The sequence below is a fragment of the Mastigoproctus giganteus genome, chromosome 2, assembly GCF_048544385.1.
Source record: "Mastigoproctus giganteus isolate SK-2022 chromosome 2, ASM4854438v1, whole genome shotgun sequence".
NCBI lineage: Eukaryota > Metazoa > Arthropoda > Arachnida > Uropygi > Thelyphonidae > Mastigoproctus > Mastigoproctus giganteus.
This window is the reverse complement of record NC_143576.1, coordinates 122,563,245-122,587,226: the sequence shown is the minus strand read 5'-3', so window position 1 is coordinate 122,587,226 and position 23,982 is coordinate 122,563,245. Positions and strand designations below refer to the sequence as shown.

Here is a 23,982-nt window from a genome sequence, read left to right as displayed (position 1 = left end):
AGAGTTTGAACAGGCTAAGAGTAGAAAACTTGCTTCTTGCCCTAATGGTAGCCGAGCATTCTGGTCTCTTGCCAAAGCTATTGGCCGCAACTTTTGCCCATCTCTGCTCCCACCTTTGTCCAAACCAGATGGTTCTGTTGTCACTTCAGCCAAGGATAAAGCTGACCTGCTAGCATCCCATTTTTCTTCGAGCTCATGTATTAATGATCTTGGTAAAACACCTCCCACCATTCCTAACACGCTCCATTCAATGCCTTCTGTGGTCTTCCGTCAAAAGGATATCAGAAGGATTTTGATGAATCTTGATGCTAAGAAAGCTCCAGGTCCTGATGGTATTTCTCCACTTGTTCTCAAAACCTGTGCTCCTGAACTTACTCCTATTCTTTGCCGCCTTTTTTCACTTTCTTATTCCAAAGGTGTTTTTCCTTCTGCTTGGAAATTTGCTCATATCCAGCCAGTTCCTAAAAAGGGTGACAAATCCCTCCCATCCAATTATCGTCCCATTGCAATTACTTCTACTCTTTCTAAAGTAATGGAGAAATCAATTAACCGCCAACTCTTAAACTACCTAGAAACCTTCCGTCTGATCAACGATCGCCAGTATGGATTCCGTCAGTGTCGATCCACTGGTGATATTCTGGCTTATGTTACCCATTTATGGACTAATTCAATGGAAAGGTTCGGTGAAACACAAGTAGTTGCTCTTGACATCTCAAAGGCTTTTCATCGTGTTTGGCATAAAGGTCTTCTAAACAAGCTTCCATCTTATGGTTTGCCAACTGTTTTTAGTAATTGGTTATCCAGTTTTCTCTCTGATCGCTCACTGAGGGTGATGGTAGATGGCTCTCTGTCTTCTAACTTCTCCACTAATGCCGGTGTCCCCCAAGGTTCAGTTCGTTCCCCCACTCTTTTCCTCTGGTATATCAATGACCTTCTTCCATTGACTGGAAATCCTATCCATAGTTTTGCCGATGATAGCACATTGCATTCAACTTTCCATTTTGAGAAACCTTGTCCAGCTAAATCAGCTTCAAGTTCTCGAAAATCTGCTACCAATTCCTTAAATGCCGATCTTCAGGTAATTCTCCAGTGGGGCAAAGACAACTTAGTTGATTTCAACCCTTCTAAAACTCAATCTTGTCTTATATCTCGCAAAAAGGATTCTTCTGCTCCTATGCTTATCTTTAGTGACACTCCGATTTCTAGGCAAAATGATATATCTCTTTTGGGGATTACCCTGACTTCTAATCTCTCTTGGCACAAGCACATTACAAATATTGCTTCCTCTGCATCTAAAAAACTTGGTTTTCTCTTTCGCTCTCGGCGTTACTTTTCTCCCAAACAGCTGCTCACTCTGTATAAATCGCAAATCCGCCCTGCCATGGAATATTGTTCCCACATCTGGGGTGGTGCCCCCAAAACCTCTCTCAGGCTTCTTGATTCCATTCAGAAGAGGGCAGTTAGGTTAATTAATGATTCATCTCTAACAGAGTCTCTCCACTCACTGTCTCATAGACGCACTGTTTCTGCTGCTTGCCTCTTCTACAGATACTTCCATGGGCACTGTTCTTCTGAATTGGCTTCTATAATTCCCGCTCTCTCTTTCAAAACAGTCCGAACACGTGCCGCCACCAGCCAACATCCATTTACTGTCCAACTTCAAACCCACAGAACCAACTTTTCATCTTCCTCATTTATTCATTCAACTGCCGTTTTCTGGAACAACCTTCCTTCATACGTATTTCCTGAAAATTACAATCTACAGAAGTTCAAGTCCAATGTCAACAAATATCTTCTTTCGTCTTCTCAATCTCCAACCCAAGCACGGTACTAAGTACTATAGGTTATAATACCTCTCGTGTTTGGGGTTCTCATAAAAAAAAAAAAAAAAACATAAAGGTGGTTCTCAGAGTGAAGTTGGTAACTACCTCCACTATGACAGATGGTTAGTCTGACTTCAATGGTAGGGAAAGTCTTAAAGGCAGTCATTAACAGTGCAATCCAAGGACATTTAGAAAGAAATGGCATTATGAAACACACACACACACACACACACACACACACACACACACACACACACACACACACACACACACACACACACACACACACACAGACAGCATGGCATGGTTTCGTTAAGGGAAAATCATGTTTAACTAAACTTGTAAGCTAAATTGACACATTTACTCATGAGCTGGATGTAGGAAACAATTTCGACATAGTTTGGATTTTAGTAAGGCATTTGTCTCGGTCCTTCATGAGATGTTACTGTATAAGCTAGAACATGTTGGAATTACTGGAAAGATTCTAAGATGGATTGCAATGTGACTGCAGTGCAAAAGGCAGAGGGTTGTGATCAATGGATATTCTTTAGATTTGTGTAATGTCATCAGAAGTGGGGTAAACCGAGGATCAATGTTAGCATTAGCATTACTAGAGGCATATGATGCAAGAAATCAAGTTTATATAACATCAGCCAAAAAAAAAAAAAAAAACCCCTTCCCATTTCACCCATCCATTCCTCCAAGTGCTTGTCTAGTTCTGCCTTGAACTTATAACATTAGTCCATGAAGAGCAATGCCCATTGATTACCACTCTGTCTTCTCCCACTTAACCATCATTTTATCCATTGCAGCAACTTGCCTTAATTTGATACAACTCTTATTTGTACAGTAGTCTTCCAGGCCTCCGTAGCCAAGTGGGCAGGAGTGGGAGTGCAGTAGCACACGCTCTTTGAGTAGACTGGAGTTCAAGCCCCTATCTGCTGAATACGGTTGATCTGCCAACCCGCACTGGACCAGCGTGGCAGATTATGGTCCATTTCCCTCAGCATGAATTGTTGAGGAGGCTTCCATCCTGCAGTGGGTTGATAATGGCTGCACTTTACTTTTTTTTTTTTTGCAAGACTTACCCTTGACAAATTCATGCTGTGTCTGAACTATAACTGCAGTCTTGTCTACATGATGTTGCAGTGTTTCTTTAACCAGTGACACCATTATTTTTGCTGGAACAGAAGTTAAACTAATAGGTCTGTAATTACTCGTGTCGCCCTTTGATCCCTTTTATGAATTGGGGACACATTTGCACATCTCCAGTCCATGGGGACCTCCCCTGAGTCCAAAGAAGATTTCGTAATTATGGTTGTGTTTGCTTACTTCCTTTGCTGCTTGTTTAATATAACTGAATAGATCTCATCCACCTCAGGTGCCTTTTATGTTCAATTTCAACAATTTCTCTCCCCACTTTGCTCTCAGTTATTACAAAATCATTTAACTCCCTGCTAAAGTTTGATAAGCTTCTGGCCTCCACTTTTCTATAGACATTGCTCATGTGTGAATGTAGATGCAAAATTCTCATTCAGTTTGTCAGCTACCTCAGCAGGTTCACCAACAATTGAACTGCCGATATTAAGTGGACCAATCTGATTCATCCCCTTCCTTCTAGAGTTTACATAAGTAAAGAAGTCCTGGCTGTTTTTCTTTGCATCCTTTGCCAAAGATTTCTCATAATCTGCCTTTGCTTACCTAACTACCCTTGTGACTTGATTACAGGCTAGCTTATATCTACCATAGTCTTCTGTGTCACCTGATAATTTATATGCATCCCATGCATTTTTCTTCTCTGCCACAAGTCTCATTAGTTCATCTGCCATCCATTTAGGCCTAAACCTTGAACAGTATTTCTTAGTTGGGACAAAAAGCCTAGTAGTTCCCAAGATTACTTCCTTGAATGCGTCCCATTTAGAATTTGCTGTCGGTCACATCATCAGTTGGTCCCACTGTATAGAATTTAAAAACTGTCTGAGACCACTGTAGTTGCCTTTATGAAAGCCAAAACCCTTCCCTTCCCTTTACCCCTAATGGTAGTTACATCTTTAAGTAAATCCCACATCACCGCACTGTGGTCACTGCCACCTAGTGGTTCCATTATCTGCAGATTCTTAATGTAGGAAGAATCACTGCTGATAATCAGATCGAGATCATTAATCCCTCTAGTTGCCTCTTGAACATGCTGCTGTAGAAAACAATTATCCAATAAGTCCACAAAAGCCTTGCTAGTGTGCGAGTGACCAACCCACAAGGTCCATTCAGTATCTGGCAAGTTAAAATCCCCCATTATAAGACAATCTGATTTACTGGCCCACTATTTTTCTGTATAGTTGTTCATTGTACTCATCGGAGTCATTAGGCCTGTAAGACATTCCTATTCTCAATTTTGCTTTCCCAGTGTTTATGTCACACCAAACCGACTCAACATTGCACTGTCCACCCATGTCAGCTGGATACACTTCCTTGGATTTTGTTTTTCTTAACTAACAGCATTATCCCTCCTCCCTTTCTATCTTGTCAATTTGTTTTGCACACATTGTACTCCCCAAATTTCTATTCTGCATTCCTTATATGTGTGTGTGACACCACGTCACTGATAGCCCAACAATATCTGCTTCAGTGTCTTCACCAGCATCTCAAATTCATCAAATTTTTTTGTTATACTCTTAGCATTGGTGTACGTGCATGTATATTTGCCTCTGTTCTTACTCTTAGTTATTCTAACACAGCCCATGTATTTACTTATTTCATGATAACTCCCATCTGTCCTGGAAATCTCCAGCCCCTTGCTTTCCAGGCTGCTGCTCATTTCAATGGAAGCAGTGCAAGAGTCACTGTCACTGATTCTTGCTGCTACTGTTAATCTATTAATCTGTGAATCCTCCCAAGTAGCAGTTTTCCGACCCATCTAACACTGCCTTGATAGCATCAGCAAATATTCTTGCACCCTTTCTATTTAAGTGTATCCCATTCCTGTAGAAACAATCTCTCCTGTTGTTTTTGATTTTCATAAGTGACATCAATGAAGGGATAAGGGGCATGACTTCAAAATTTTGCAGATGATGTAAACATTGGGAGAGTTGTTAATGTTCAGTGCCAAGCAGCACCCCTTCACGATAACTTGAACAAGCTTCAAGAATGGTCAGAAAAGTGCAACTATTTTTTTTTTTTTTTTTTATGCAGCAAAATTCAAGGTCTTTCACTTGGAAATAGCAACTGCAAAATGAATTATACTCTTGGTGGGACTGAATTAAAAATAGTAGAGGAAGAGAGGAATCTGGGAGTTACGATATGGGCAGATATGAAGTTTTCTGAGTGGTGTAGACAGTTAGCCAGAAAGTCCATGGTGGCCTGTCACTGATTTATTGAATAATATCCTGTAGAGATGGGGAAGTCATAGTCCCATCTTATTAGGTAATTGTAAGACTGAATTTTAATACCGTGTCCTTTCGTATGGACACCTAACCAAAAAAAAAAAAAAAAAGGCACTGAGTTTCTTGATACGGTCCAAAGACAGACAAGGCACATGGTGTGATCAGCAAATGGGTCACTCTACGTGGAAGGGCTCAGATTATGTGGACTACAGAGCTTGGCAACTAGCCACCTTAGAGGATATCTGATTAAGGTTTTTATTGCTCTGAGAAGGAATATTAAAATGAATGAAAGGGGAATTTTTACTGTTATAAATTTCACTGCAGTAAGATTGTCCGAAATTTTTCTAATGTTGTTATGTCAGAAGACCCAGGAGGCATTGGGTGGCATGTGTTGGATGTGACAGGGAATGGTTTACCAAGGTTGTTGTCACACCCAACACATGCAACCCCAATGCCTCCTACTGAAAAATGAAGCTGTAGATGTGTATATGAACCAGTTGTGATATGCTGTATTCTAATCTATGACAATCTTAGCTCGTTTATTAGAAAAACCAAGGTTTAGATAAAGTACAAGGTTTTAGGATGAATGCAGAATAAAGGATTTCATCCCTACAGTAATAATTTTTCTGACACAATCTGAGCAAACATTGCAGTCAGAAGATTTAAAACACAATCCAACTGGCATGATTTCTGTTCTTCTGAAATGAGAGAGAAGGTCCATTGGAGAAGAGACATTAAATTGTGATCTGAGGTGCCTAGGGGACACAGTAACATTGACTGTGTATTTGGAAGAGTTGGTGAGAAGTGAACAGTGTTATTTGTGTGCTTAGAATTGTCTGTTATTCTGGTAGGTAAATGAACAAAGTTGGTGAAGTTATTTGTAATCCCAAATGCCTTTGCATCTCAACTAGCTGGGTCAGTGCAACTAAAAAACTGAAGCCAGCTAGAGTTCTGAACATTAAAATTGCCAAGGGAAATTACCTCTATGTTAGGAAAGTTAAGTTTCAAAGAAAGGCAGTTAGAGTTCACAGTGATTAGTGGAGTTGGGAGAACAGTAGAGGCAACAGATAAATTTTACAGAATGGGGTGAGAAAGATCTTAAGATATTCACAGTACCACCATTGAAGCAAAAAGAATTGTAGGGCAACTGAGATAAGTAATGGTTGAGGCAACCAATAATTGAGACTGTCAGACAAAGTAAGCAGGGCTTAGCAGATTTTAGGTGGAATTGGGGACATTGTTTAGATTAGAATTGAGACTATATATCTGTGAAATGAATGAGGAAGTTTTTGTGAGATTTAGATCTTTCTGTCAATAAGTTTGTCATAATAGTTTGGCTATTCATGATGCATTCAGTAGATAAAGTGGAGTGGGAAAGGGAACATGTATTAACTAATTAAATTTTTGGATGTGGTGTACACACAACAAGAATATACCTAGCTCCTAGATGGTAACTGGACCTTGACAATGCCTCTAGAATACACACTAACCAGACTCTTTCCACTCACTAGCTTACAGAGTAGAGGTAGTGAGATTATACACTATATGATCTAGATGCTTTCTACAGAAGTTATCAATAGGTTTGTTCCAGTGGACTATCTAGTTGCTGGCCTATGAACACCATTTGACAGTTATACCCTTGAAAGGTAAAGAATATTGGATCTCTCCACGATGCCCTCAAAAGACACCAATTACTGCATGATGGAAGGGATTGGTTGCCAGAGTAATCCCTATCTCTTGAATTAAAAAGAAAAAAAATTGCATGATATCTTTTGTTTGCAGTTTAACTCAACAGAATTGTTACTCTGTTTTGTGCGTGTTGGGGAGGGGGTATTGAAATTGCTTTAATAAGTGTGGCCTAAGGAATCCTCGAACAAACAACTAAAATGACTGTTTCTTTAGCACTAAACAAAACACATGCATGAGAGGAGGTAAAAAAAGGCTTGTCCCTCTGTTAAAATCCCTTGCTGTTCTAATGTATATTACAGTACCTAGGAGTACACATTTTGAGCATGTGTTGCTTTCCAAACTTCAACAGTTTGATTAGCCTCATCATACCGATATTGGTCGACATGGCATTCAGCAGTTGTTATTATAAGACAGCAAAAGCACACATAATGTGTGCTTTTGCTGTCATATTTTAACTACCATATAGGAATAAAAATTTTTTTTTTTTTTATTTGAAAAATAATTTGTATTTTCAGAAAGCGTTACTTGATATTTCCAAGCAATAACTTTCAGAGATAAGTATATAATTACTAATAACCTGAAATAATAAGAAATATTAGACATCAGCAGTAGCAAATTAGTGCAGAAATCTGAATAAGCACAGAAAATATTTTTTATTGGCAACGGCATCAGTTTTACAGTAACATTTTAACAAAAAAAATTGTTCTATAACATTTAAAAACAAATAATCAATTTGACATGCATTTCTCTTTTCTTGTGGCTTGATTATAGCCTTATTCTGGCCACTACTTTCATCTGGCCTCCTTGTTTTCTGTTGTAGATCTGTTAGTTTGTTGCTTTAATATGTGCTGTATCTGATGTGACTTTGCTCCTGTTTCGCCCTTTGAATTTCTTTGAGCAGAATATAAAAAATCAGTTCATTCTTTCTACTGAATTTAAGGTAAAAAAAAAAAAAAAAATATATATATATATATATATATATATATATATATATATGGTACATAAATGGAAAACACAAATATCAACAAAAAATTCATGTCTAGATGGAAACAAAACCAACTCTGCACAACAGGATATTATTCCATTTTATGGTGTTTGCATCATCATCAGCATAGTAAATGATCTTATTGATAGAGGTGCTGTTATTGAAATAGGACTTTTCATTTTGTATAATACGTAATGTGTTTCTCTGTATTTTTCTTTGTAGGTTTTTCTGCCTGTGTAAATTAGCGTGGGTATCTCACTTAGACTCATTGGAAGCTGCGATTGGCTTGCAGGTCTGGCAGTGAACATTGGGTTGGAAATTAATTGCATGTTGCTCATTTGAAAAGGTCTGTGTTTGATATAGCTTGATGGAATTTCATAAAGACTTTCACTTGAGGTAGCATTAGTCAGTCTCAGGCCAAGATATGGAGTGAAAACACTACACAATGTAGCATTTATTTTTATCTCATTATGAAACTGTACATATGCCTGTAGTCTTCTGAAACTTGCTTCACCATGGCAAATATACTAAACATCCAGAATGATCATGTGTATACCTGTATTATCCCTCCCCACCACTACATCCAGTGGAGGGATGAGAGGAGAATGCAGTTCCATATACATTGGACTATAATGATATTGGCTTCTCTTCTTTCCTTTAGTCAACTAGCTTAGCATCTTTATTTTTTCTTTTCTTCAAGATAATTTTTGCCTCATTTGGGTATTATTTATCCCCTCTTCTACACACAACAGCAGAGTTTGTCCACTTTTGTTTATTCTATATCACAGGATAGGTGGTGGGTCAGTAATGTGACCAGCAATCTACTATTTTTCATAGAGATTGATAAGACAAGTACCTACCATTAACATTGTACCATGGGACAAGCAAATGATTAATTGTGGCCACAGAAAATAAAATTATACCTATACATAAAAAAGAAACTCCGAATAATCTACAAAAAATTAACATGTTTCATTAGTATTACAAAATTTGTTTTGTATTCACAATATTAAATTAATACACCAACCGTTTAAATTAACATAGTTTTATATTTCCTAAAATAATGGATACTATAAAATCTATTTACAATGACTGACTTACTATTCATTATGATAAAATACAATAAAATAAAATGAGAAGTTAAAATACAATAAAATATAAAACTTAAAAGCGTAAAAACTGTGCAATTGTAGCTTTTTTGGGGGTGCCTGCCTCATTCTCAACAATACAGTACATTAAGCAACACATCCTTAAGTATCGGGTTCACGGCACACGTGGTTTACCAGGTGCATGAGCAGTGTATACCGGAAGCGGCTCGGGGGCGTGGTAGGAAGAAACATTCATCTTTTGCGAGGATTACAGCCTCAAAAAGGGGGTGAAGCCGAACACCCCCATATCTATTCATAGTATTACTTTCAGACGAACCAATCCACAAGCTCTCCAGCCATTTGCTGTCCCAGAATTTATGCGCCCGGTCAAGGATGACAGCATTCTCTGGGGAGACCCGGTGTTGTTTTTCCCAAAAATGCTCGGCAATAGCGGACTTGCTAAACTCTGCGGTCTGTATAGCCCTCGTGTGTTCCCCCAGACGATCTTTGAGCCACCGTCCTGTTTCCCCCACATAACTCTCCCCACAGTCCCTGAGGAGAGAGAAAAATAAATCGGACAAATCTCAGCGGACCTTATGAAATGCAGTTACCCCCCCAGAGGATCTTAGATAAATATAGTAGGGGTGTGGAGCCTAGTCATAGCATTCCGTCCATTCCAGTCACCACAGCTTACATTCCCTACTATTCGTGCCTTTCAGAACGTATTGCAAGGATATTCCGTTCTTACCAGGCACACTGCGTGCAGCTTCCGGGTCGGAGGTTGCACACAGTAGTGTCACAGGTTAAGGACCCCATTGCAAGGGATTTCAGCAGTGGGGTCATATACAAGATCAAATGCCCGGATTGTGGGGAGTTATGTGGGGGGAAACAGGACGGCAGCTCAAAGATCGTCTGGGGGAACACATGAGGGCTATACAAACCACAGAGTTTAGCAAGTCCGCTATTGCCGAGCATTTTTGGGAAAAACAACACCGGGTCTCTCCAGAGAATGCTGTCATCCTTGACTGGGTGCATAAATTCTGGGACAGCAAGTGGCTTGAAAGCTTGTGGATTGATTCATCTGAAAGTAATACTATGAATAGAGATAGGGGTGTTTGGCTTCACCCCATTTTCGAGGCTGTAATCCTCGCAAAAGATGAACGTTTCTGCCTACCACGCCCCCAAGCCGGTTCTGGTATACATGGAGAATACACTGCTCATGCGCTTGGTCAACCACGTGTGCTGTGAACCTGATACTTAAGGATGTGTTGCTTAATGTACTGTGTTGTTGAGAAAAGAGGCAGCCTCCCCTGAAAGCTACAATTGCACAGTTTTAACACTTAAGATTTATATTTTATTGTATTTTAACTTTTTGATTTTATTGTATTTTGTCATAATGAATAGTAAGTCAGTCATTGTAAATAGATTATTTTTTAGTATCCATTGTTTTTGTAAATATTAAACTATGTTAATTTAAACGGTTGGTGTATTAATTTAATATTGTGAACATGAACTTCCCCAACTTTAGAGGCCTTTTTGAAGAATTTCTTTTGTATATTAATATTAAATATTATTCAGAATATTGACAATAGAATGCTATTATTAACATTTTAAGTGTGGGGATAACAAATGATTTACTGTGATTGACCAAGGGCATGTTTATCAGGCTGGCTGTGGCATGGTGTTCTTGCATTTCCATTAGTATTGCAATGCAGTTATTTGTTGTTGGTTTCATTTTACATTCAAGCAAGCCAAATACTGTTGTAATAAATTATATTGTTAAAATTACATTAAGTACTTTTTTGTTCATAAAATATTTATAGCCAAATAAACTTAAAAGCTAATTTATTAGCTTATTTGAAATTGTTATATCCCTACCTAACTGTGTATTTTTAATAATAAAAAACATAATTCTACAACCAGCTATCTTTTATTTAAGATAGAGATGTTTATAAAAAATTGTGATAGGTCTATTTCTGAGACATTATTTTTAAAGTAGCCCACACTGGATAAGGTGGTCACTGCCCTACACAAACACGTTTATGTAGTAGTAGCATATATACTTATTGAGTTGTGTGGTATGCAAATGAATGATAACCGGAGGATGTTACTGACAACAGTAACACATCCTCCGGTTATCATTTGTTTGCACAATTATCATTTGGTTTCCTCACTTATCACTCTGGTTATCATTTGATTCTCTCGATTAGCCAAACTTAAATCAGTACCACTTACAACAACTTAAAAAATGTTTCTCTGTTGTCCTCTTCTTTTGAAAGACAAATTATTAATAACACTAGAAGAGAGCATAAGCCATTTACATCAAACAATTTCAAATATACCAAGTTCTTTGGAAACCACTCAAACTACAATCAAAAATTTAATTTACTGTAACTGTTCTGAAATGACCAAGAAGGAGGGGGGGGCACATATTATAGGTGCAAAACATTAAGTTTCATCTGTGTTCAGCCTTAAACTTGACTTCAGTAAATCACACATGACAGTATTAAAGATTAGCAAATGACCTTTACTAAGCATATTCTGGTGTATACAAAATTTTAGAAGCACACTCAGTTTGTTATAACACTTGCCAAAAAAAACTTTCAAGAGCCAAATTTGACTACTCTTCAGTGGCCACTGAATTAAAGCTAACCCTTTACATGAAGTATTAATATTATCACAAAAGAGCTCATTACCACATTCAACAGTATTTTCATGTTTTGTTTATAACCAATTAGTACATATTTAATGTTTTTTCTTTCTAAACAGAAAATAAATATGGGTGCATTGAAAGTATGCACCCATAAGCATATTCTGGTATATACAAAATTTTAGAAGCACACTCAGTTTGTTATAACACTTGCCAAAAAAAACTTTCAAGAGCCAAATTTGACTACTCTTCAGTGGCCACTGAATTAAAGCCAACCCTTTACATGAAGTATTAATATTATCACAAAAGAGCTCATTACCACATTCAACAGTATTTTCATGTTTTGTTTATAACCAATTAGTACATATTTAATGTTTTTTCTTTCTAAACAGAAAATAAATATGGATGCATTGAAAGTTTGTTTCTTAAATGTTCCTTTCGGTGCTTGTGAGTTTAAAATAATAAAGTTAAGTTTCACCAGAGAAAAAGAACACTTTCTGTATTTGTGAAACTTGCAAGATGTACCACCAATGCAGATGAAAGATTTTTTTTCTTTTACTGTTAAAAATCACAACTTAAAATTTACTTCAGAAATATAAAGACTTATAAAGATTTATCCATGCCTTTATTAAAATGAAAGCTTCAGATAATGATCTTTTGAAAATTGAACTGACCGAATTTTTCCATTATTCAGAAATGGAAAAATTGTCAGTATTTTTTAAATGTAAACTTAAAAAAATAAATATTGCAGAATCAAACTGGGTTAAAACTTATCAAATACCAAAATTACAACAAAAAGAATGCTTGTCAACAAATTTATAAATCAATACAATCTTGCTAATGACAGCAGAAAGGTAAGAAAGCAACCATATACAGTATCACTCCCCCCCCCAATGAAAAACTTTCCATTTCACCCATCCATTCACTCCAGAAGTTTGTCCAGTTCTTCCTTGAATTTATTTCCTAAAGGCAAATTTCCATACATCTGTTCTACAACTGTCTTTCCTCAAGTTTGTAATCTGAGCAAGAGGAAGAATCCCATCAGCATTGAGCCTGCTCAAACAATTCAAGGTGTATAAATAAAAATCTATACACCTTGATCAGATCACCTTGCCGGTACCTGGTCTCCAGATGCTGCAATTTGTAGGACTTCAGCCTTTGTTCCCCTCACCAATCTTGTTGACCTTCTCTATATTTGCTCTAGCAACTCTAGATCTTTCCTAAAAGGCCTCCAGACCTGTATTTGTCCTGCCAGACCTGCCCCAAGGTCAGGCAACACCTTGAGTACTGTGTACAGTACTCAAGATGTTGCCTGACCAATGCATTGTACAAAGGGATTATCACCTCCTTATCCCTGCTTTGCTAATCTTTAATTAAGACTAATTCTGCATTACAGGCTCTAATATGGTTAAGAAGAGTAATTTTCATTCAAGATCTGTAACTATGAAGAAGTGACTTAGCTGCCTGCATTTTGGAAAAATATCAGTTTACTAATAATTTACATTAAAATTTTGAATATATCACAAATTCCACATTCTACTTTGCCCTCTTCTTCAGTGGAAACTAACTAAGACATTAACTTTTAATTAAGCTATTTACTAGGTGAACTGCATACAATACTAGACAAAATATTGGAGGGGTAGATAAGTGATGTGGGAGTGATGTGTTTATAAACCTGCTTCCTTGCATCATATGCCACTAATAATAATAATACATCAGAAGCCAGCACAAAAATACTAGTTGATCAATGAAAGTTTACCTTATTACAAGTATGAGACTAGAGACCACCCTCCACCTACTCAGACCATACTGGGACCATGCCATAATAACAGACAAGATGATCCTGCACAGCAGACCAGACATATCCCTCATTGACAAGAAGGAAATGGCTACCTACCTGATCGATATAGTGGTGCCCAACACCAGTAACCTCCAGAAAATATGAGGAAAAAATCGGGAAGTACTGGACCTAAGACAAAGTCAAAGAAATGTGGCATATGGAACAAGTAGTGACCATCCTAATGACTGTGTCAACCATTGACATGGTGCCAGTGAGCTTCCATAAGAACCTAGTAGCAATAGGCCTTCCAGAAAACACTTATTACATGGAGCTCCAGAAAGCCACGATCCCGAACACCTGTAGCATAGCAAGAGAGTTCCTTAATCAACGATAATAATAGTAACTGGACACAAACAACCATCCCATGCTCTTGGTGCCAGTACCCATCATGGGGGTGGAAAAATCTCATGAAGGAGAATAAGTTTTTAATAATAATAAAGTTGATCAAAGAAAGTGTACCATATTACAAGTATGAACCCCAGGCTGTACTAGACTCCTACCTACAAACTATACTGGGACTGTGCCATAATAATGGACAAGACAGTCCTGCACAACAGACCAGATGTAACCTTCATTGACAAGAAGGAAAGGGCTACATACCTGATAGACAGCCTATGCTCAACTCCAGAAAACCTACAAGGAAAAAATCAGGAGGCACACAGACCTAAGATACGAAGTCAAATAAATGGGGCATATGAAACAAGTAGTGACCATTCCGATCATTATCAACCACTGGCATGGTGCCAAAGAACTTAGAAGCAATAAGCCTCTCAGAGAACACTTACATGGAGCTCCAGAATGCTGTGATTCTGAACACCTGTAGGATAGTAAGAGTTTCTCAACCAATAGTAATAACAATAGTAACCTGACACAGCCAATCACCCCCATGCATTGGTACCAGTACCCATAATGGGTGGTGATTAAAAAAAAAAAAAAAAAAACCATGAAGGAGGAAAAATTTTAAAACTATAATAATGAGCAACTGATAATGCCATTTCCATACAGTTGTAAGATGGGCTCCCCCCCTTCCAAAAAAAAAAAAAAAAATCACAATTTAGCATTAGTAGAGGTATATGATGCAAGAAAACAAGCTTATATAGTATCAACCAAAAAAAAACAACCTCCCATTTCACCCATCCATTCCCTCCAAATGTTTGTCTAGTTCTGCCTTGAACTTATTTAAGTTGTTGACCTCCATCACAACAGATGGAAGTTTTGTTCCAACCATCAACCACCTGTTGGCTAAAGGCAAATTTCTGCACAACTATTCTACAATTGTCTTTCCTCAATTTGAATTTGTCCCCTCAGTTGAGTTATCTGAGCAAGAAGGAGAATCCCATTAGCATTAATCTGATCTTGCTGAAACCTTCAAGGCCTTATACACCTCAACTAGATCATCTTTCTGGTGCCTGGTCTCCAGAAGCTGCAATTTGTGCAAAACTTAAGCCTTTTCTTGGTAACACAAACCCTTTGTTCCACTCACCAATCTCGTTGCCCTTCTCTGTACTCATTCCAGCAGCTCTACATGTTTCCTAAAATGAGGTCTCCAGACCTGTATGCAGTACTTAAGGTGTGGCCTGACCATTGCCTTACACAATTACCTCCAGGTCCTTTTCATTTACCACTACCCTGAATGTAGTTCCACCCAGTTGATATGTTATTCTGCAGTTACTGTTACTGCCGAATTGTGCCATCTTGTACAAGTCTCTTGTGCAAAGCAATATAATCTGAAGTGGTGACACTTTTTTTTTTGTAACTCCAAATTATGAAATGTTATTGGAACACAGAATGCTCTAATACTGTAAATATGAGAAGTGAGAAGAAACTTGTCAATATTGTAATTTCTGTATATTATAACTTTCAAGAAACAGAAGGTGGATATTGTGCTAAAGAATATACAAGGTATAAATGAGGGAAAAAAAGTTAGTGTGATAAGTTTGGAATTGAAATATGAATAGATATTGACTAGTTGGAAGCATGCATTAAGCCAGGTTTGGAAGAATGAGATGCAATTACAGATGCTAATTCAGAAAGACATGCAAGCTAAATGGAATGTCTGAAATTGGGAGTAGAGTGAGTTTATGAGAAAGGAATCATTCATTAGACTGCTCTTTTTTGGATAGTGTTGGGTCAGTGTAGAAAAGAATATTACATGACAGAGCAAATATGTGATTTATACAGAGTTATCAATTACTTAGAAAAAAAATAACACGGGTTGAGAGAAAGTCTTTTGACATGTAGGAAGCAATATCGGTTATTATGCTTATGCCATATAAGTTTAGAAGTTAGGATTAATATTTCAGTAAAATTCTCTTTTAGTAATCTATGATTTGTTGAACAGGAGCATGGGAGCAGCAGATTCTTTTGTGCACATAATAGGGCAAATTGAATTTTAGAAAGATTAAAGTTAACTGAGTTCTTTAGATCCCCATTTGAGAACATCATTTCAGGAAATGGTAGTATCTATTTGAGAAGTTGATTGTGCAGAGTTTGTCAGACTGGAATGTAGGTGAAAATAAATTGGAATTCCTTGTTAATGATCTATAAAAAAATTGTAAAATGACTAATTCATTTTAAATACATAATTTCTCTCACTAATGTTATATTAAATCTTTTCAATTATACCTTTGATTTCACAGATTGGAGATCATACAGGAGAAATCACTGCCCAGATGAGTATATCAGATTTAAAAAAAATATTAGATATACAGAGTAGTTCATCATCCATAAGGGAAACAGACAGTCAAACCAGCACACCAGGTAAATTTTCAGCTTTACTTTTTCTTTCCTCAACTTCTTTTCTATATACACTTACAAAAATTTTCAAAACTCATTTTTAGCTATTTTTGATGCATGTATTGGAAGATGCCTCAAGTGCTACAATAAGGTTTAATCTTTCTTAGTACTATAAGTGATCACCACTGTTGAATCACTTGAGAAATCTGTAAAATTATATAAAGCTATATAAAAGAAATTATTATTCATTTTACACAATATGCATCCAAAGTGCCTAGCTTCATACCATAATATCAGTTATGGCCACATTGAAAGTATAAACTTGGTACAAAAGTTTTTCATCAATATGAAAATTGTCATCTTCCCTGGATAGACAATAGAGCAGAAATTATATAAAAATTAAAAATTATTACTATTATGTTGAAAATTAGCAGTACAGTATTTATCACATTAAAGTATTATAAAAAATTTTGCAGAACACTATGTACATAGTAAGCATAGAAATATACCCGGAGAACATAAGTTATTGGCATGAAGACATACAATATGTAAAATATGAATAATTTTGATTATTATTAATTATCTTTAGAGAGGTTATATGGATAAGAAAAATGTACAAAAGTTGATAGTGCTCAAATAGCTAAGCTCAGGCAACAGTGTTCAAATAACTATTTTAGTGCTTATTCAGTACATTAATAATCATTTTGTACATTGGTGTGATATAAAACCGATGAGCCAAAACATTGACCACCTACCTAATATGATGTTGGTCCTCCACGTGCAGCCAAAACAGCTCATACGCAGTGAGACTTGGACACTACAAGATTTCTAAATGTGTCTTGTTGTATTTGGTACCAACATGTAACCAGCAGATCCTTTAACTCCTGTAAGGTCCATTGTTGAGATGCCGCAGATCGGAGTTGCTGCTCCAACAAAAACCATAGATGCTCGATGGGATTGATGTCTGGGGAATTTGGAGGCCAGGGCAATACCTGAAAGTCTTCCTCATGTTCCGCGAACCAGTCTTGAACAACCTGGGCAGTGTGGCATGGCGCATTATCCTGCTGAAAGATGGCACCACTTGAGGGGAAGACTGTTGCCATGAAAGAGTGTACTTGGTCAGCAATGATGTTTAGGTAGATGGTAGACATCAGAGTGTCTGGCACATGGATGACTGGACCCAGAGTATCCCAGCAGAACATTGCCCAAAGCATGATGCCACCGCCAGCTTGTTTTCGTCCCACAGTGCATCCAGGCACCATCACTTTCCTAGGTAAACAATGCACACATACCTGGCCATCCACATGGTGCAACAGGAAACGTGATTCATCGGACCAGACAATCTTCTTCCAAACATTCAAGGTCCGGTTTCAATGCTCACGTGCCCATTGTAGGTGCTGTTGCCGTTGAACCGTGGTTAGCATGGACACTTGGAGTGGCCTGCAGAATGCAGCCCCATTTTCAGCAGGGTTCGATGTACTGTGTGTTGTGACACATTACTCCTGTCACCTGCATTCCAATTACCAGCTAGTTGCACCACAGTCACCCTTCTGTTGCCACGTACCATCCGGGAGAGCCTTCGCTCACCTCGAGCATCGATGTGCTGTGGTCGTCCAACACCTCACTGGCAGTTCATGGGTTTTCCTTCCTTTGACCACTTTTGGTATGTACTAACCACGGCTAAACATGAACACTCAATGAGCTGTGCCGTTTTGGATATGCTCTGACCCAGTAGGCTGGCCATTGCAATTCGGCCTTTGTCAAAATCGCTGAAGTCCACTGCCTTTCCCATCCGAAGAACAAAAGTAACACTGATTAATGGAGCTCATATCAGTTGTTTTTCATATCGTGTCCCGACTTGCACATGCAACATAGTTAGACTGCAGTTGCTTCGATTTGCATAATGACTCGCTGGTTATAATATTTTGGCTCATCGGTGTATCCTGCTGTCTTATAATGGGTTGGTCGCTCACACACTAGCAAAGCTTTTGTGGATTTTTTGGATGATTGTTTTCTACAGCAGCATATTAGAGAGGCAACAAGAGGGAGTAAAACTCTTGATCCGATTATCAGCAGTGATTATTCATGCATTAAGAATTTACAGATAAAGGAACCACTAGATGGCAGTGATCATAGTGTACTGATGTGGGATTTATTTAAAGATGTAACTACCATCAAGGGTAAAGGGAAGGATTTTTGCTTTTGTAAAGGCTGCTACAGTGGTCTTAGATTTTTTAGGTTCTATACAGTGAGAACAGCTGATGATGTTACCAACAGCAAATTCTAAATGAGAAGCATTCAAGGAAGTAATTTTGGAAGCTACTAGGCTTTTTGTTCCAACTAAGAAATACTGCTCTAAGTTTAGGCTCAAATGGATGTCAGATGAATTAATGAGACTCTTGGCAGAGAAGAAAAATGTGTGGGATGCACATAAATTGTCAGGTGACACAGAAGCCTATAGTAGATACAAGCTAGTCTGTAATCAAATCACAAAGGAGGTTAGGCAAGTGAAGTCAGATTATGAAAAATGTTGGGAAAAGGATGCAATGAAAAACAGCAAAGACTTCTTTACTTATATAAACTCTAAAAGGAAGGGGATGAATCAGATTGGTCCACTTGATATCAGTGGTTTGACTGTAGATGATCCTTCTCAGATAGCTGAACTAAGTGAGTATTTTGCATCTACATTCGCACATGAGGAGTTATTCAAGGAGGAGGGGACCAGATGTTTATCAAACTCTAACAGGGAGGTAAATGATTTTGTAATAACTGAGAGCGAAGTTGAGGAGAAACTGTTGAAGTTAAAGATAAGAAAAGCACCTGGGGTGGATGGGATCTATCCGGTTATATTAAGGGAGACGGCAAAGGAAGTAAGCAAACCCTTAGCCATAATTATGAGAGCATCTTTAGACTCGGGGGAAGTCCCCATGGACTGGAGATGTGCAAATGTATCTCTAATTCACAAAGTGGAATCAAAGGTTGACACGAGTAATTACAGGCTTGTTAGTTTAACTTCTGTTCCAGATAAAATAATGGAGTCACTGGTTAAAGATACATTGCAGGATCATGTAGACAAGACAGCAGTGATAATTCAGACACAGCACAGAAAGTCTTGTCTGACCAATTTCATTGGATACTATGATGTGGTCACAAAAGAACTGGATGCAAAAAATAATTTTGATATCATATATTTGGATTTCAGGAAAGCTTTTGATGCTGTTGCACCTGGAAGACTACTGAACAAATTGGAGCAGTATGGCATTAAGGGCAAGTTTCTGCAATGGATAAAAGGATGGTTGAGTAGGAGAAGACAGAGTGGTAATAATGGATACTGCTCTACGGGGACTAATGTTATTAGTGGTGTCCCTCAGGGTTCCGTGTTGCGACCATTTGTTGATTTGCATATTTATCAGTGATATTGATGAAGGTATATTAAGCTTAATGTCAAAGTTTGCAGATGATACAAAGGTTGGTAGGGTTGTTAATAACAGTAATGACAGTATGCTGCTGCAATAGTATCTGGAAAAGTTGGGTAGATGGGGTGAGAAGTGGCAACTGAAGTTTAACATTAACAAATGCAAAGTACTGCATATGGTAACTGCAGAGAAATGTATCAACTGGGTGATGTTACACTCAAGATAGTGGAGAATGAAAGACACTTGGGACTAATTGTGCAGTCAGATATGAAGTTTTCTGAGCAGTGTAGATAGGCTGTCAGAGTAGGTCATGCGGTCTTGTCAATGATATACAGGAATTTTGTGAGCAAGGATTAGGAGGTGATTATCCCCTTGTATAAGGCAATGGTTAGGCCACACTTGAGTATTGTGTACAGGTCTAGAGGCCTCATTTTAGGAAAGATGTGGAATGAGTACAGAGAAGGGCAACAAGATTGGTGAAGAGAACAAAGGGGTGCTTTTATAAAGAAAGGCTTAAGTTCTGCAAATTGCAGCTTCTGAAAACTAGGCACTTGCGATGCGATCTGATTGAAGTGTGTAAGGCCTTGAATGGTTGTTGTGGAAGTTGATAGATTAAATAAATTCAAGGTAGAACTAGACAAACATTTGGAATGAATGGATCAGTGAAATGGGAAGAGTTTTTTTTTGGCTGGTGCTGTATAAGCTTGCTTTTTTTTGCATCATGTGCCTCTACTAATGCTAATGTTTGACCAGTTAGAAATAAAAAAGTGTCTGTATGGTGTTTGTTAATAAGAGCTTTGCATTTGCTAGGAAAATGATTACCATATTTCCCCATGTGTAAGACGCACCTTTTTTCGAAAAATTTGGGGTATAAAAACTGGGTGCATCTTATACAGTGGTTGTAGATTTTTTTTACTTGCATTTCCCGCTTTTTCGCACTTGTTACCGGTATATTAGGTTACGTTTTGCCACGTTCTGCCCAGAAATGGCTCAGAAAAGATTTTTGTGTGGTGCTGAATTCAAGTTAAAAGTGATCCAGTTTGCAAAAGTGAATGAAAATCAATCTTGCTGCTGAATATAAGTTTGGTCCTTCTCCAACTGAGAAAACAAACTGAGACTTACGGAAAGAAGAAATCCTACTGAAAACACCACAGCAGAAGAAGGCCATGAGAGGCAAGTAAGCAAAATGGCTTGATTAGAGAGGGAATTGAAGATATGGATTGAGGAGCAAAGGGCAGTTGGAATTCCTGTGTCCACAAAGATGGTTCAGCATGAGGCAAGAAGAATTGCTGATGAAAAAGAAGTTACTGATTTCAAAGGAGGACACAATTAGTGCTTCAGGTTCATGAAACGGAATGGACTAAGCATGCGTACACGCACCAGACTTGCCCAAAAGATGCCTGAAAGCTATGAGCAGAAGGTCCTTGAATTTCATCGTTTTGTTATTCAATGTCGGAAGACACATCAGTTTGAGTTGGGACAGATTGCAAATATGGACAAAGTCCCCCTTCAGTTTGATGTCCTAAGCAACAGAACTGTTGATAAGAAGGGGGTGAAAACTGTAACTGTGAAGACAAGTGGACATGAAAAGAGCCATTATACAGTTGTTCTAGCTTGTTGTGCCAATGGAACCAAGCTGCCTCCTATGCTGATTTTCAAATGCAGAACAATGCCAAAAGAAGACATTCCTCGAGGAGTGATTGTCCATGTTCATGACAAGGGTTGGATTGGGTCAGGATGGGATGAAGATCTGGTTTGAGAAAGTTTGAAGCAGGAGACCAGGTGGGCTCTTACGCAAACCTGCCCTATTGGTGCTTGATCAGTTCAGGGCACACATAAAACAAAAAATACAAAGAAGATTGCTGCAGAGCAAAAAACCAAACTTGCCGTCATACCTGGAGGCTTGACATCCCAGCTCCAATCACTTGATGTCGGCATTAATAAACCCTTCAAAGCCATGAGAGATGAATGGAACCAATGGATGAAGTCTTCTGGGGACAATTTGACACCAGCAGGAAGAGTGAAGAAACTAACTGTAGGAGAAGTTTGTACCTGGGTGAAAAGATCCTGGGATAATATCAAGATTGAGATCGTTGTCAAGTCATTTAAGAAGTGTGGCATTTCAAATGCCATAAATGGAACTGAGGACGAGGAAATATATGAAGACAGTGATTCGTCATCAGACACAGCTGAGGACAAGCTAATGGATGGGAGTTTTGGCAGTAATGAGTTGTATGAATTTTATGATGAATAAAACTTGAGTTCAATAACTTTATGTAATATATATTTTTTTCAAATTTCGGGCCCCAAAATTAAGGTGTCTTATACATGGGGAAATACGGTATACAGGCATACCTCGATTAACGAATAGGATGCGTTCCACAAAATTACTTCGTTAAGCGAAACTTCGTTTTCAGAGGTAAAAATACTATGGCCAGAATAGGGATACGTTCCTAACTAAAGAAAATGAAAAGCTTTTTTTCGAACAAAGCAAAGTTTTATTAAATAAACAGTCAACTTACATACAAAGTGAAATCACATTTTAAAATATGAGGTTAAAGTTGATTGTTTATGCTTTTTTTCTCTTTCATTTAACAATTGCCTATACGGAGTTATTGCATTTAACACTGATCGCTTAACTATAACACTTCTTCCTAAGTCAGGATCATTTTCACTAAAAAAATTTAAAACGTTTTCAAGATCATTTAAGCACCTTTTTAAATCTTTGGTTGTTAATACTTTTTCGGCAGGTACTTCTTTAACTTCGCCTTCATTATCTTTGTCTTCGTTGCTAACAAGGCTTTCTAAATCTTCCACTGAAAAACCATCATCTTCTGCATTCAATAAATTTCTAACATCCTCTTCATCGACATTTTCGAAACCTATTTGATTGAGCCATCTGGATAACTTCATTTCTAATTCTTGGATGTTATTTTCTTCTTCTAGTACAACTTCTGGCCATATTTTGCGCCAAACTCCATTTAAGCATTTCTTAGTGACTTCTTTCCAAGAACTATCAATGCTTTCTATTGCGTTTTTAATGGTGTAGTTTTTCCAAAAAGTTTTAACTGTCATTTCCTCTTTATCCTCTAGTTCAGTTAAATTGCTTAAAGTTCGACGCAGATAATAAGCTTTAAATGATGCTATTACTCCCTGATCCAATGGTTGAATCAGGGAAGTTGTGTTTGCTGGAAGAAACACAACTTTGACAGGAATGCATGTGTCCAACTTGTTAAGATCAGTAGGATGTCCCGGAGCATTGTCTAACAACAAAAGAGCTTTTTCTTCAAAGTTGTTTTTTTGACAATATTTGTTTATATTTCAGGTGATTAAACAAAAATGGAATATTTTTTTATGTTAAATGGGGCTTGAAATTGCGGACTTCGTTATATCGAGGCTTCGTTATCAGAGGTAACGTTAACCGAGGTATGCCTGTATTAGGTTTCTTTAAACTGTTTAGAGAGGTGCATTATGGCCATAGAAGTCGATGTGCCAACAACTAATAAAGAACAACAACATTTAAACTGTTTAAGATTAGAAGTAGGGAAGTTAGATTTACAGGCCTTGAAACCTGTCACCCAACAGCGTCCCATATTTCCGGTATCATTACTGCCTTGCAAATGTTAATTATTAATCTTTTTTTATTTTAATAGTGCATACAAAGAAAATGCTTCACCTAGGAATATCGCATGTCTAACCTTTTTTTGTGATGGTATGTTACATTAATGGCTAACATCACAAATAGAAATATAAACAAAAGATATTTATTAATAGTTAAGGCAAAGCTAAGTAATATTTGACAGGTGCTCTCAAAATATTCCAAAATTAGCATTTCAACCTTTATACAACATGTTTTGGTAAACATGACCATTATGGCTGAAATGTTATCAGAAGCCCTCAATTTGCTTCAGTTTATCATTTTAAATGAAAAATGAAATGAAAAGATCACCAGATGCAAACTAATATTTGGTTGAATTGCCTCTGGCCCTGATGATAGCAGCACACCATCGAGGCATTGACAAGATCAATTTCTGAAGATAATCAACTGATAGTTCATGGTTCCAGACACAAATTATGGCTTCTTGAAGTTCACAAAGGGTCTTTGGTTTCTTTTTTGGCAACTGCAGATTCCACACAATGCCACCAGTTCTCTATAGGATTCAGTTTCGGGCTGTTTCTTGGCCAGCTAAGAGTTGTGATGGATCGTTCTTCCAACCATTTTTTCTCCTGTAAACACATGTATAAATACATAATAATAATAATATAAACACATTATTGAACCTTTAATGCAGAAATGAAGCTAAAGTAACTATAGAAGGGTCTACTTACACTTTTCACCCGATAACAAGGAGCAGAGTCGGCTTGAAAGATGCAG

At 37.7% G+C, this 23,982-nt stretch overlaps 1 protein-coding gene across 1 annotated transcript in view; it reads left to right on the top strand.

Moving 5' to 3' along the window:
• Window positions 1–23,982, top strand: part of LOC150089536 (G protein-signaling modulator 2-like) — a 240,318-nt gene that overhangs the window by 111,276 nt on the left and 105,060 nt on the right. The window contains exon 8 of the mRNA XM_090390018.1: window positions 16,095–16,215. Coding sequence (XP_090246144.1) covers window positions 16,095–16,215 — 121 coding nt within the window. The remainder of the gene's footprint in view (window positions 1–16,094; window positions 16,216–23,982) is intronic.